General features: G+C 49.6%; 6 protein-coding genes across 6 annotated transcripts; 3 read left to right on the top strand and 3 right to left on the bottom strand.

Moving 5' to 3' along the window:
• Positions 1 to 169: 169 nt before the first annotated feature.
• Positions 170 to 848, top strand: LAJ45_01478 (uncharacterized protein; the record flags this gene model as incomplete). Its single annotated transcript, XM_046111072.1, has 5 exons — positions 170 to 196; positions 327 to 432; positions 486 to 603; positions 673 to 710; positions 781 to 848. 5 exons carry the CDS (start codon positions 170 to 172, stop codon positions 846 to 848), a joined length of 357 nt encoding a protein of 118 aa, XP_045976250.1.
• Positions 849 to 1865: 1017 nt separating this feature from the next.
• Positions 1866 to 3859, top strand: LAJ45_01477 (uncharacterized protein; the record flags this gene model as incomplete). The annotated part of the gene is made up of 5 exons (XM_046111071.1): positions 1866 to 1965; positions 2054 to 2299; positions 2374 to 2780; positions 2871 to 3162; positions 3219 to 3859. 5 exons carry the CDS (start codon positions 1866 to 1868, stop codon positions 3857 to 3859), a joined length of 1686 nt encoding a protein of 561 aa, XP_045976249.1.
• Positions 3860 to 6279: 2420 nt separating this feature from the next.
• Positions 6280 to 7480, top strand: LAJ45_01476 (uncharacterized protein; the record flags this gene model as incomplete). The annotated part of the gene is made up of 4 exons (XM_046111070.1): positions 6280 to 6366; positions 6416 to 7137; positions 7191 to 7296; positions 7367 to 7480. The coding sequence occupies 4 exons, from the start codon at positions 6280 to 6282 to the stop codon at positions 7478 to 7480; spliced, it is 1029 nt and encodes a 342-aa protein (XP_045976248.1).
• Positions 7481 to 8381: 901 nt separating this feature from the next.
• LAJ45_01475 (uncharacterized protein) lies at positions 8382 to 8659 on the bottom strand (the record flags this gene model as incomplete). Its single annotated transcript, XM_046111069.1, has 2 exons — positions 8382 to 8569; positions 8629 to 8659. The coding sequence occupies 2 exons, from the start codon at positions 8657 to 8659 to the stop codon at positions 8382 to 8384; spliced, it is 219 nt and encodes a 72-aa protein (XP_045976247.1).
• A 423-nt stretch (positions 8660 to 9082) lies between these two features.
• Positions 9083 to 10482, bottom strand: LAJ45_01474 (uncharacterized protein; the record flags this gene model as incomplete). Its single annotated transcript, XM_046111068.1, has 7 exons — positions 9083 to 9367; positions 9431 to 9542; positions 9610 to 9730; positions 9801 to 9824; positions 9887 to 9891; positions 9965 to 10123; positions 10181 to 10482. The coding sequence occupies 7 exons, from the start codon at positions 10480 to 10482 to the stop codon at positions 9083 to 9085; spliced, it is 1008 nt and encodes a 335-aa protein (XP_045976246.1).
• Positions 10483 to 12204: 1722 nt separating this feature from the next.
• LAJ45_01473 (uncharacterized protein) lies at positions 12205 to 13785 on the bottom strand (the record flags this gene model as incomplete). Its single annotated transcript, XM_046111067.1, has 2 exons — positions 12205 to 13138; positions 13211 to 13785. 2 exons carry the CDS (start codon positions 13783 to 13785, stop codon positions 12205 to 12207), a joined length of 1509 nt encoding a protein of 502 aa, XP_045976245.1.
• Between the last annotated feature and the right edge of the window lie 22 nt (positions 13786 to 13807).

Genomic DNA, 13807 nt, shown 5'->3' with positions numbered 1-13807 from the left:
GATTACCAGGACTACTAGGGTTTCTCGTTTTATACGGCATTGTTGAGGACAGGTTATCACGCCACCTATTCTTTGCCATAAGTCCACAGTTGTAGCATACGTATCTAACAGTATACGTAGTGATAAATAGGCGGATCAAATAGATACCAGATTTTTTTAATATAGATCGATGCTTTCCTCTACTCTAGCCAGAGTGGTACGTGGGGGGATAGCTATCAGCAGAATCAGCATATTCTGGAATGCATGTTACTCGTAATTAATAGATAGATATCGATATCAGTGTCGCGTGCGCCGACCTCTAGCTTCTCAGCTAGCTACCTTGGTAGCTAGGCCACCATAATATATCAACACCTCAATATCCACTCTCTTCTGCTCGTCCAGATAAGCTCTCCTCCCAATTTCCACCACACGTTTCAACCGCCAGGAAGGAAGGTCTCCCTCTCTCTCTCGATCTCTCCCTATCATTATTAACCGCGGCATCACAGGTGACAAGTCCAGCCATTCCATTCGGACTGCATGGTCAGTCTTGTCAGCTCCGAGCAAGAGGCAAGATGACGCGCCAAGACTGTCCGAAAGAGGAAGGTTGCCCGCTCTGGAAGGTGTGTAACCAAAACCCTGTCTGTAAGCAGGCATCGTATCGTGTATCGTGATCACCGTCCCGAAGATTGGTAGCGCTTTGGAGGAGGGTAGATACAAGGCTCTGGGATTAAGTGAGTGAACGGATCCTCACCAGTCAACACCCCATTTAGTTCATTCACTTAATGCCAGAGCCTTGTACAGTAGGTACTATCGGGTTCCGGATTGTGGAAGAGCCTGGTATGCGTGCGGGTAGAAGAGTAGTGGTCTGATTTTATTTATTTATTGGGTTGCGGTTCGTTGGTATGGTGATAAGTGGACTGTTGGTATTTGGTACCTATTTGTGAGTGTAATATCGGTGGAGGAATGATTGTAATTCTGTAGTTATCAGGAACTAGCTACGGTATCGGATGAATCTGAATATACTGCTAGCTAGCTATGCGGTTATATATAAGTATCATACCGCCTTAGCAGAAACTGAAATATCTACGGCCAGGCTGGTACCTACACACCTCAGGGAATTCAAGGCACGCATGTATATGAGACTCGCAGAGCAACATGACAGGCCCAAGCCTCCGCGCAGTTCCGAGTGGGCGCAGAAAATCCCCGGAAACCCCGATGGCCCTCCTTCCCCACAAATTACCCCACAAAAAAGAAATAAAAAAGTTGCGCGCCCCTTAGAGTAGCCTGTATGGAGTGAATAGCATGTGGCCCGAGTTTTTGTTACGTACTCGCAGAGAGGTTCGATGCATGGAATATACCTGCCGGCTAGGCTTCATCTGGGGTTGCATCGAAGTGGAAGGTAGGTGAGGTGAGGATTCGCGGGGTTGTGGGGTCGTGGTGCGAGATATCAGTACCTTCGTTCTGTAGGAGAAGAAGCCTAAGGAACAAGCAGCATGCTGTGCCAAATACTGCGCCGGGATATAACGTGAAGGTATAAATAAAGAAAGGCTCCCATCTCTACATGTATGTAACATGCTTCTTTGCATGTCATGAAGCTTAAGCTTAAGCTCTTTCATTCCATCATGCGGGCAGTACCGACATCATCACCAACCACGGGGTCCACCGCCCGGCTCTTTGTTCGTAATATGTGCACCTACTCTACTTGATTCACTGGGAGGGCATGTATGTAAAGTAGGGTAGGGTAAAGTATAGCGGTCTAGGGTGATCCGCACATATGAAGTCCTTGAACCGTAGTACCTACTTCTTGAACCTGTAAATACTTGACCGTGGCCGCCGAACCAAACAGCCAACGTCCCCTCCTCCCAAAAGCCAAAACAACCACGACCATGTCCACCACCGACATCGAATCCACCGTCGCCACCCAGCTCGAGGCCTACCATGCGTCCCGCGCCGCTCTCATAGCCCAAGAGAAGGCACTCCGTCACGGTCAGTAACGTTCCTCATGTTGCTGTCCTCGCCTGATCCGGGATCTGACTGACTGACTGACTGACTGGCGTGACGTCATACCTGGCAGACTATGCGTTCCGCCAACGCCTCTCGGAGACTGCCAAGAGGGCCTCAAACATCGTGGGCAACATCCGCCACTACGAGGCCGCAACAGTGTGGACGAAGGAGGTGGAGGACGACGAGGGCGATGTGTACCCCGGCATGATGTTCACGCTGGCAAAGGACCGCATGGAGAGCACAAGGCTATGGAAAATTGTCAAGAGAATGCCGAAGGGCTGTTTGCTCCATGCGCATCTGGAGGCCATGGTCGATAGTGAGCTTTCCTCTGTGTGCTGCTTGTATGTACATGTGAGGTAGTGTTCCTCAACTCACTGTAAACGATACTAGTGGATTGGCTGTTGAACCTCGCGTTGGAGACGCCGGGGCTGCATATCTTCTCAGATATACCGCTGGTTTCGCCAGAGGCGTTGAGGATTGCTACGATACAGTTTCAGTATTCGCCGGAACCCCCGGCTGTAGCTACATCACTATATTCATCGGCGTATGTTGCGAATGGGTTCGTTCCCATTACCGAGGCCGCGGATACGTTCCCAGCGAACCTCCTCATGGGATCCGAGGGCACAGGCACAACTTCGAGAGAGGCGTTCCTGGAATGGCTTATCGACCGCACCACAATCACAGCTGAAGAGAGCTTAAAGCATCATGAAGGGATCAATATGGTCTGGCGAAAGTTTCAGGGCATATTCAGAATAATCTCGGGCATAGTCTACTACGAGCCAGTATATCGAGCATTTGTCCTCCTCCCACCCGCCCCCCCCCCCCCCCCTCTCCCATACCCACCCCGCAAGAACAAGCTCTAATGATTGCAACGAAAAAAAAAATAGGTCCGTCATATTCTCCACCATTTGCATCTGGATAATGTTCTCTGGGTGGACATGCGGGCAGCCTATGCCATGACCTTCCGCGCGGCAAACACAGGAGAAATCCTCCCCCGCACTGATGTCATCCGCGCGTTTTCCGAGGAGGTGGAGCGGTATAAGAAGTCTCCGGAAGGGGCGGGTTTCTGGGGCGCGCGTATGATATGGACCACCATCAGGAGCTTCGACAATGAGACGATTAGAGCCAGCATGAAGGAATGCGTTGAAGCCAAAAAGCTCTATCCCCATGCCATCGCGGGTACATCCCCCAAGCTTACTTTTTCTCACATACTCAATTTCGCTAACACTTTCAAGGCTTTGACTTGGTCGGCCAAGAAGACCTCGGCCGCCCGCACAAGGAGCTTATCCCCGAGATCCTCTGGTTCCGTGAGTATTGCCGCCAGGAAGCGGTTGATATACCATTTTTCTTCCATGCCGGCGAAACGCTCGGCGATGGCAACGCCACCGACGAAAACCTATTTGATGCTATTCTCCTCGGGACCAAACGCATTGGCCACGGGTTTTCGCTTTACAAGCATCCACACCTGCTAAGGCTTTGTCGTGAACGTAAAATCTGCCTTGAAGTGTGCCCAGTCTCGAATGAGATCCTGCGACTGACATCCAGCATTCTGTCGCACTCACTTCCGGCGCTCCTGGCGCATGGGGTGCCTGTAACCTTGAACAACGATGATCCGGGAATTCTTGGGCAGAAGACGACGGCGAGTATGACGCATGACCATTGGCAGGTGTTGCAAGCGTTTGACAATGTTGGGCTGGAGGGCCTGGGGGATCTGGCAGAGACGACTGTGAGATATGCAGCATTCGAGGGCGTGGATGTGGGCGTGGAGGAGGGTGTGAGGGAGGAGAGGATGAAGATGTGGAAATCGGATTGGGAGAAGTTCTGTGAATGGGTTGTGGCAGACTTTGGAGAGTGGGAGGAAGGAGAGGGGGCTTAGTGCATGATGAATATAGCGTACAACTCACGGCGCGCATAACCGAGGAGATATAACTATTATATCGGACGTAGGAGTAATCGTTTTCTAGCATTGTATTAGTATTATAAGGACTAGGGCTGGTGGTTTACACCTAAGAGCCCACTTCGGGTGGCCAGCTAGTTTGGTTTACGATTGGTACCATTTATCGAGAATAGCATTGCTGAACTTAAAAAAAAGAGTAGACATCCTCTATGATCTGAAATATCAGGTTTCATTTGGTGTATCGGTTTTACATGTAATTATGAATGAATATTTTGGCTCAGTCGACGATCCTGGGGACGTTCAGGCCTTTCGAGTGGTGGTCCCTAAGCTACATATATTCGATAGCATATTTTGTGAAGTATCGTCATATAGGCGTTAAAACATGTATGTATGTCTGCCAATATACTAATGGAACTAGGGATTTCTTTTTGGAGCGGGGGTCTTTACAGCAACTAAAATTGCTGTGATCTCTTATTACATCTGTCCCTAAACACAGCTTGAAAGTCATGCAGTATCACTCGCTTCTATTATATATGGATATGGACGGAAGTCGGAGTATCGGAGCTCCTGAAGATAATACTCCTACCATCATAGACAGCGGTAACTTTCCTTGTATAAAGTGGTCCTTCCATAGAATGATCTTTGGTAATAACCCTTGACAGTGTGCGTGTACAGAGAAAATCTTCACATGGTAAAGGGTGGGTGTGACATCCTTAAGGCAACTCAAGGATTAAAATATATCGAAACTTGAAGGCTTTCATACCCTGTATATTATCCGGTATGTCCTTATCATAGTAGGAAGTGGTGGCATATCTATCGGCAGGCCAACTTGCATATACTACGCAGAATTTAACGGAGCAGGACGAGAACTGGCCTAACCCTTGCTGTGCTTAGAATCGCTTTACATTCTGATATATGGGTCCTATCACAATGCGTAAGAGGAGCTACCAAGAGGTTAGAAGCCACAATCTGGCTCAGTATATGTGTATGTATATTACACCTAGGCAAATGGGGAGAAACTATTAGTAAGCTTATACACCATATTGTTTCATGCATCCCACTTACATTAATGTTTAGTTTTTTTGCGGAAGTCGTCCATCCAGGCGATTAATCAGCGCTGCAGCCCGAATTTGATTCAAGAGAGGTAGTCATAACTGCGTTTTGATAGAGTCTGTATTTAGCTCAATCTTATGTCCTGGTCCATGAAGATCTTTCATTCTAATATTGTAAAATACATTTTCGTCATTTATCATAACATCTCACTCGACATCTGGCTTCTTAGCGCCGGAAGAGGTAAAATGGCTTTATGTTAGAGAAACTGACTTGAAGCACCACCGATACCACATCGTTATGGCGACTCCAATCGGGAAGCCGATTCTTTGATCGGTCTCAACATACAGTGTTGCATTTCCACGGCTGAACTGAGGTGTGGATATCGGGAAATAGATTAGGCATGAGACCAACACCATTTCCAATCCAAGAACTTAAGCTTCATTTTACCGGTTTGTTTTGTCAGGTTTTGTCCAAAGGCAAAGTCGGTTTCGGCAGCTTGAACTTTGTTCTTGACTTAATATCGCCGTTATAGCGTCTCGAGCCCAATTGACTACGCCAGAATATGGTGTATCCATAAAAGCGAACCTGCATGGAGCACCAACCAAGGCAGAAACTCTGGAATACACCGGTCCCTGTAGCAATGTGGTCCTTTGTTACGGGACGGACAACGAAATAATTAATCTTGGACCCGCGGCCCGCACTCAGGCAGTCATACGTATCTAATCTCACTCACTCCATGCAACGGCACATTTTGAGACTGCTTTGATCAGTCAGTAGAGGAAGAGATTGCCCTGTCTTAAAGCATAGGTGCTATTGCAACACAGCTGAATGCTTATCACACCGTCCAGGAGCCTATCATGAACTATCACGCAGGTCTCGGCTTGTTGCGGCTCAATCACCCCTAACCTCTAGCGCTGATCCGATAGCCCCACTACCAGCGCCAAGGCGTTTCAACAATCTAGCCAACCAAACGGGAATCACACGACGCACGCGATTCCCCTAAGTTCAACTGTACGCGACAAAGCAGGTGTCCGACGTCAACCTCCGGACAGAACTTCCTCCAAGTGTTAGACCAGATTTCTCGAACGCGATAAGACATCAGCCCCTCGCTTCGATGAGCGTTGGTTACGTAAATTCGGAGAGCGGGGGAATGATTGTGGGAGATGAGTGAGATGGAGAGGAAAGGATTTAAGGATGCTGTTCGCCCCGAGGTGGGAAAAGAAAGTTCTTCCATCAGTTATCTCGTAAATTTCTTTAGCATATCCTCGTGATTACCTTTATCTCAACTTCTGCAAGACTTCACTTAACGCCACCATCACCGCCGCCTTTCTCTCCAGTATTCAACAATGACAACTCCATCCACAATCGATCCCAAGTTCTTACCCTCAAAGGACCAACTTGGTGTTGTAGGTGTTGGCTTCTCTGGAGGACAGGTATGTACACCATGCGATTCTAGACTGCACCCCCACTAATATCACATAGACCAAACCAGGTGTCGATGCGGCCCCCGCAGCACTGATTGAGGCAGGACTTCTAGATTCACTTTCTAATGAGCTCGGATACACCATCCATCATGACGGAAAGGTTCACAACTACACTGAATACATCCCACCTTCAGATCCGCCTCTTCAAACAGGTGGCGCACGTGCACCAATGCTAAAGGCTCTCACTGTATCAAACGTCACTAAGGCCATTGCAGACCAAGTATATGAACATGCTTCACAGGGGCGCCTAGTCCTTACACTCGGTGGTGACCATTCTATTGCAATCGGTACCATCGCCGGCACAGCGAAGGCTGTTCGAGAGCGTCTTGGCCGTGAGATGGCCGTGATATGGATCGATGCGCACGCTGATATCAATACACCGGAATCATCAGGATCCGGTAACATTCACGGTATGCCGGTATCCTACCTGACCGGTCTTTCGAAAGCACCCAAAGAAAACCCCGAGGTGTTTGGGTGGATGAAAGATGAAAACAGGATCAATGTATCAAAGCTTGTATATATTGGCCTGCGTGACGTCGATATTCCAGAAAAGAAAATCCTCAGGGAGAACGGAATAAAGGCATTCAGTATGCATGATGTTGATAAGTATGGCATTGGTAGAGTGATGGAGATGGCGTTGGAGCACCTCAACTGTGGACCAGGGCAGGAGGGTATGCCGATTCATTTAAGCTTTGATGTGGATGCGTTAGATCCGCAAGTGTAAGTCTCTCAACCTATTTAACTATGGGCACTCTTACTAATAGATCGAATAGTGCACCAAGTACAGGTACTCCTGTTCGTGGCGGTTTGACACTGAGGGAAGGAGATTTCATATGCGAATGCATTCACGAAACCGGGTGCCTAGTAGCCATGGACCTTGTGAGTTTGCCCTGTGTCTTTGGAAAAAAAGGAGAGAGAGAGAGGGTTGCTAATTATTTCGCTTCCGTAGGTCGAGGTCAACACCATAGTGGAGGGAGTGGAGCACGACAGTTTTGGATCGATGGAAACAGTCAGGGCGGGATGCAGCCTGGTTCGGTGTGCGCTCGGTGAGAGTTTGCTGTAGACCAAGCCAGTCTTGTTGCTTTATGATTTTGGTTCTGTGCGGACTGTATTTTATCTCTGTACAATCAGTAGAAATGTAGACCAGTCCTAGAGCTCTAGAATAGAAACTATGTTGATATTTAACTAGAGTAGCCATTGGGAAATATCGAACCTCAACTTCCTGAAGTGATGGGCCTGGGGAAATGTCTAGGCATTTCCATTATTCACTCTATACGTAGATCATTTCCTTTCTGCGTTAATGACGGGCCGGGCCGGTTTGGCTAGATGCCATAGTATTTCTGCAGAGTTTTATCTTATATCGGAAGGATGCAGGGCGAGATTGCATGTAAGAGTAACTAATTCTTCCGTGAGGTGCGTTATGTGGACATTAACCGCTGAAGTGCTTATGGTACAGTAATCTTTTGAAGACTGTCCTCATGCCATACAATATCGCCAATTTGGCAGAGAATCCCATCATTGCCACTTGTCGATAACCCACTCGACGGCTCGATCAAGCTTCTTCTCCGCCGGGGTAACCCACGTCTTTCCCGCGCTCACGGTATCGGTACCCACGCGAGATTTCAAACACAAGCTTGCATATGTCACCCCTCCAGTACACAGCCACCCTCCCCTACGGGAACTCGGCAGCCTGACATTCTCGCTTCGTCCGGGGCAGGAACGGAAATGAAGCCTCGATTGTCGTCCCAATACTCCATATCTACGTGGACGGGAGTGCTTTAGGAGGTTGGGTCGAAAGCGAAAGCTTAAGGGGCGTGTAGAACTATATAAACAAAATGCATGCAAGTGATTGAAGGTATAATTTTCTAGGTTTAGAGGTACATATATTGTGATCCTGGGCTGCCTCCTTGAGACCCCTAACCCCGGGGATACGGGTTCTCGGTATTGCCGTCCAGGAAGGATTATTATGGACTCCTGACCCCAAATACAGTGCACTGAGCATGCAGCAAGGGGGAATGGACTACCAGCTGTACCGAGCGTCGTGGGCCGGATGTCAAGCTGTCACAAGCCCGAGCTAGACTTGTCTTATTTGGCGAAAATGAAATCCTCGGGCCTAGGAAGGTTTCCCAGTATTCAAATCGGGGAGACTGGGCTGGACCATCAGTTATTGCGGTTACGTGCACATGATTTTCTTCAGAAAGAGGAACATACCCATATTTCCGAGCTGCCCGAGGCAGCCCATATTAACAGTCAATTGCTCATCAAACATGAATAGAGGTAAATCTAAAGTCTAGGTAGCCTCAGGCTCTGTTCGGACCGCAGTGGACAATAGTATCCGAAGGACAGTAAAAATACGTACCGGAACCATTCAAAAGAAGAGTTTGCTTGAGGGATTTATATTTACTCAACGAGATAAGGTGATGTGAGGTATTATTTTGCGCACGAGTAAAACCTTATTTTGGCCAAGCCTGGGGAAGATAATAGCGGGCACGTGTTAGCACAAGATTTTTAGTTTCTCCCTCTCCACACTGGAATCGATTGACAAATTTGACATTAGTTTCTGGGCAAGTGGAGCCCGCCGAGTGATAAGTCGTGAACACCATATTCACATTCCCCATAATTACATTATCATTAGACTAACGAAAGTTCTATCAAAACTCTCCAGCTATACCTGCTGCTTTCTCTCCGTCTCCTGACTCCCCTTGTTACTACTCCCAATACCCTCCTCCTCGTCCTCCTCTAGGGCAAGGCCCAGCACCCTAAACTCAATTTCATCAATCTCACTTGTCTGTCTTCTCGCCGATCGGTTCACCGAGAACCAATACGGACTCGCACGGGACGCCGAGTCTGCAGATGCTGTAGTGTGCTTGGCGGCTTGCGCTTTGATGAGACGGTACATGACTGGCGCGTTTGCGACACAGCAGGCTACTAGCATCTCGATGGATGCGAACTATAGAGAAAATGATTTGTAAATGAGGGTTGGGGGTACGCGCGAAAGGAATAGGGAACATACAAGTGTGCGCCAGCGCTGGATTGCGTGGTTTTCCATCACGAATGGAAGCCGGAATATGCTGACTAGGATGACGAAGAAACCAAGCGAGAAGAGCGCATAGAGTTGGATTTTTCTGTTGCGCATTAGATTTGTAGACTAGGAATGGAAATCCTATGATAAGAGCTTGGGTGGGGAAATACCGTTTTCGTGGGAGACTGGTGTGGAAGACCATGGGAAGGGGATAGAGTATTAGGACTAAGTCTGTTGCGATATTGCATGCTCCGGTTGTGTATAGCTGGGCTTCGGCGAATGTACATGCTCCTGTGGATTAATTCGAGTTATTAGTTCAGACGCATAGTGATTGAATGGGGTTGATTGAGAGATAACATACTGCCTGGATTTGGAATAACTTGCCCTAGGTGGAGTTAGTATGTGCGGTGATTCAGAAGAGCCAACAGTTGAATTAAATGTACTTACAATAGCTGTTGTTTCGAGATATCAGAACCAGAAAAAGCCAGTTTAATAAACCAAGAAAGTGCGGAATGATGAACTTACTGATTAAATGGCCGGCACTCCAATAGAGTCGACACCATCACCGCCGCAAATGTCAGGAATAAAAGTACCCATATATACTTGATATACTTCCTATACACCTCCAACAGCTGAACGATCCTTGAGTACAGCGCCAGTATACATGCTTTCATCGACCAAATACTACTTCCGTCAGCAATTGCTTGAAGTCCAATCCCCAGCCTAGGACTCCATACATACAACGCAGCATAACAGGACCTAGCCACCAACGCCATTTTACTCCCCATCTCTCTCCTTTCCACTTCTTGTTTTCGCAACCCGTTCCTCGCCCACTCCTCCACATTATTCGTATCCCACACCAACACCAAATGAATCACCACCGTCCTCACAACTAGTATCCCGAGGGCCCCTAGCATCCAGTAATCATCGTGCCTCCATTTCTTCTCTCTTGCCCAGGTTGCAGACAGTCGTATTGTGATGATCAGAAAACAGATTGTGTAGAAGACATAGCCTACTACTAGCGTGGTGAGATCGGAGAGCATTTGGCGGTGGCATGATAATTGAAGAAGTGGGGAGTTGTCGCGGTTTTAAACTTGCGGATGAAGCGGGACGGACAGCATATTGCAGGGAAAGGGACCCTGGCATGGCGTATGCATCCACCGATGTCATACCCGAGTGGGGCCGGGTAAGGATTAGACGGTAGACTCATTTGAGTGGGTTAGAGGCGGTAAGCCCTCACACTAATCAAAATAAAGCGAGTAAAGGGAGTTTCTCCCTCTCTCTCTAAAGGTACATGTACTTTTATTTACCCCGGAACTATATGTATCATAGGGCGATAAATATATCGAATTGAAAGACACTCTTCATGCATGCCCATGACACATTACTGATGACATGCATCCTCCGGGGCGCATGGATCGCGATGATTACCCCGGCCCGGGTCCTTTTGTTTTTGCTCTAGAGCGTTCGGGAAAATGTCTTAAGCTTAATTAGAATACGTATATACGTGTGGGGGAGGGGGAGCAGCTATATGTCCGAGTTATATAAAGGTGAGGCTCCTCAATGTTTGCTTTCCGGTGTGAGCCAATGAAATAATTGACTGAAGTGGTGTGTACAAGGTTGGGTCGTCCTCTACTCCATCTTGCACCATACGTTGTATGCCGATATATACCCATTCCCAGAGGTCGTGGTGGTATGTAACCATTTCTCTACACCAGGACCCGGAGGGTTCTGGCATGCTTCATACACCATTTCTTTCCCTCTCTCGCCTGGTTGCTATGCCGAAGTTGGAGTTATTGCTCAGTCCCTAGGCGTGCTTACTGAACCCACACGTACACCGTAGTACCAGTTTCAATAGACCAGCCCGGGCCCGAAACACGTTTAGACTGTCCCAAGCCCATCAAACCCTTACAACCGGGGCCTGGCCTGGCCCATATATACATGTATATACGGGCCTAACCCCGGAATTCTTTGATCATGATAATTCATACGATTCTAAGAAAAATATATTTGACTGTTTATTGCGATATTAAAATCCCATATTTATCCAAAGATTTGCTTTTTCATAGAGAGAAATGAGGATTGAAGATGATGGATATTCTTAAAATATGCACCATTTCGGCCCATATAAATTAGCCCGGGCCTCAATCGCCTTAAGACCCGGCCTGGCCCGGCCTCAGACACCCTGGCCCAAGCCTGGCCATGGCCTAGAAGGCCGAATCCCGGGCCGGTCCATATAACCTGAGGCCTATCAAACCTCTGCACCGTACCAACCATGACTACATGTATGTATACCACACCAGAAAAAACATCGTAGGGCCTAATACTACAGGTGGGATAGGTTTTATGTTTGGTTTAGGACATACAAGTTAATTTCATTGAATGAATATATTGTTCACCGGAGGTTAATTTGTTAACGCAGCGCAACTTGTATGCCTCTAGCTTTAATTGCGGATTTCTGTCTCGACCTCCTCGACTAGATCTCGGGGGTTAAGAGCTCTATAAAGATTTCCTATATACGGAGCTGCCGGAATTAAAGAATATGTAGTACGGCTCGTCTACTTTAGGGATATCAACACTTATTCCACGGCGGGAGCTTAAGACTCATGGTGGCATATCTAGACTAAACTCACCCGCAACCCGCTCACGAACGACTATCCACAAACCAAACCCAAACAAGCACCTGTTTATCTCTACTTTTAACTATATACACCCCCCCCCCCCCTTTTTTCTTCCTCCACCCCTCCCTCACCGGCCCTCCCTGCCTATTCATACCTCTCCTCCAACCCCATAAACTTCTCATACACCTCCCGCGGACTCAACACCCACTTCCCCTTCTCCCCCACCACACACTCCACCGCCGCCGTGCCCCCCTCCAGATCCTTCTCCCCCACAACAATAATATAATTATACCCCTTCACCCTCGCCGCCTTCACCTTCTTCGCCAGCGAATTCCCACTCTCGTCCACATCCACCGCAAACGTCCTTCTCCCCATCGGCGCCGCCCCTACCCCTACCCCCACCCCCTCACCAACACCGGCAACAACCCCCCGCACCTCCCTTGCATACGCAAGCAGCTTCTCGCTATTCGCCACAGGCAGCACCACCGCCTGCCTCGGCGCCAGCCAGAACGGCCACCGTCCGCCATAGTGCTCCATCAGCAGCGCCATGAAGCGCTCAAAGCTGCCCAGCACCGCGCGGTGTATAATCACCGGCGTCACCAACCCGCTCGTCTCGAGCTCCTTGGGATCCGTGGGGGCCTCGCCGCGCGCCTCGGCTTCGGGCGCGGGCGCAAGATAGGATAGTCCGAAGCGCTGCGGGAGCTGGAAGTCCAGCTGGATGGTGGCCGTCTGGTGCTGCTTTCCGTCTGAGTCGGTGACGAGAACGTCGATCTTTGGGCCGTAGAAGGCGCCGTCGCCGGGGGAGAGGGTCCACGGGGTGCCGGAGGCGTTGAGCGCCTGCGTTAGTGCGTCTTCGGCGCGGTTCCATTCGGCGGGGGTGCCGATGTGGTGGACGGGGCGGGTGGAGAGGACGAGCTTGTATTGGGGTAGGTGTAGAACGGTGTAGACGGTGTTGATGAGGCGCAGGGTCGCGAGGATCTCGGTGGAGATTTGCGACGGGCGGCAGAAGATGTGCGCGTCGTCTTGGTGGAATTTGCGCACGCGGGTGAGGCCGCTGAGGGCGCCGGAGAGCTCGTTTCTAAACAGGCTTGTGTGTTAGTCCACCATTGTCTCCACTCCCGGGGCATATGTAGTGATAGGTAGGGCATACCTGTGCAGCGGCGCAAAGTCCGCATACCGTACCGGCAGATCCCTAAAGCTCCTGGTAGCACCCGCATGTTTAAACAGCAAGCAATGCCCTGGGCAATTCATTGGCTTGAGCCCATACTCCCCCTCTCCCTCCTCCACCTCCTCCGCCGGATCCTTCTCCCCGCGTGCAGAAACAGAAAACATATCGTCCTTGTAGTTCTCCCAGTGGCCGCTCGTCTCCCACAGCGAGCGCTTGTAGATAGTGGGCGTGATGACCTCCTCGTAGCCATAGACGGCGTACTGCGCGCGCAGGAAGGACTGTAGCTTGTTGAAGATGCGGGCGCCATTGGGCAGGAAGAGGGGTGAGCCTGGGGAGGCACCATGGGTAATGAGGAGCTCTTGGGAGGTGGCGATGGCGCGGTGGTCGTTGGGCGCACTGGTGGTGGGGGGAGTGGTGCTAGACGGGGCGGTGGGCGCCGGGGGTGTGCAGGAGCCGCAGAATCGGTGGAGATGCGGGCGCGGGTGGGGGAGAGTGGTTCTGGCGGTGAACCGGGGGAGGGGCGAACCCGTCCGGAGGAAGGAGAGGTGCGGGCGCATTGCGGGTGTGTAGATGTTCCGG

The sequence above is a fragment of the Morchella importuna genome (assembly GCF_003444635.1).
Source record: "Morchella importuna strain M04M26 chromosome Unknown Morimp01GS002, whole genome shotgun sequence".
NCBI lineage: Eukaryota > Fungi > Ascomycota > Pezizomycetes > Pezizales > Morchellaceae > Morchella > Morchella importuna.
The sequence above is the reverse complement of the archived record's forward strand: the minus strand, read 5'-3'. Positions and strand labels throughout refer to the sequence as shown.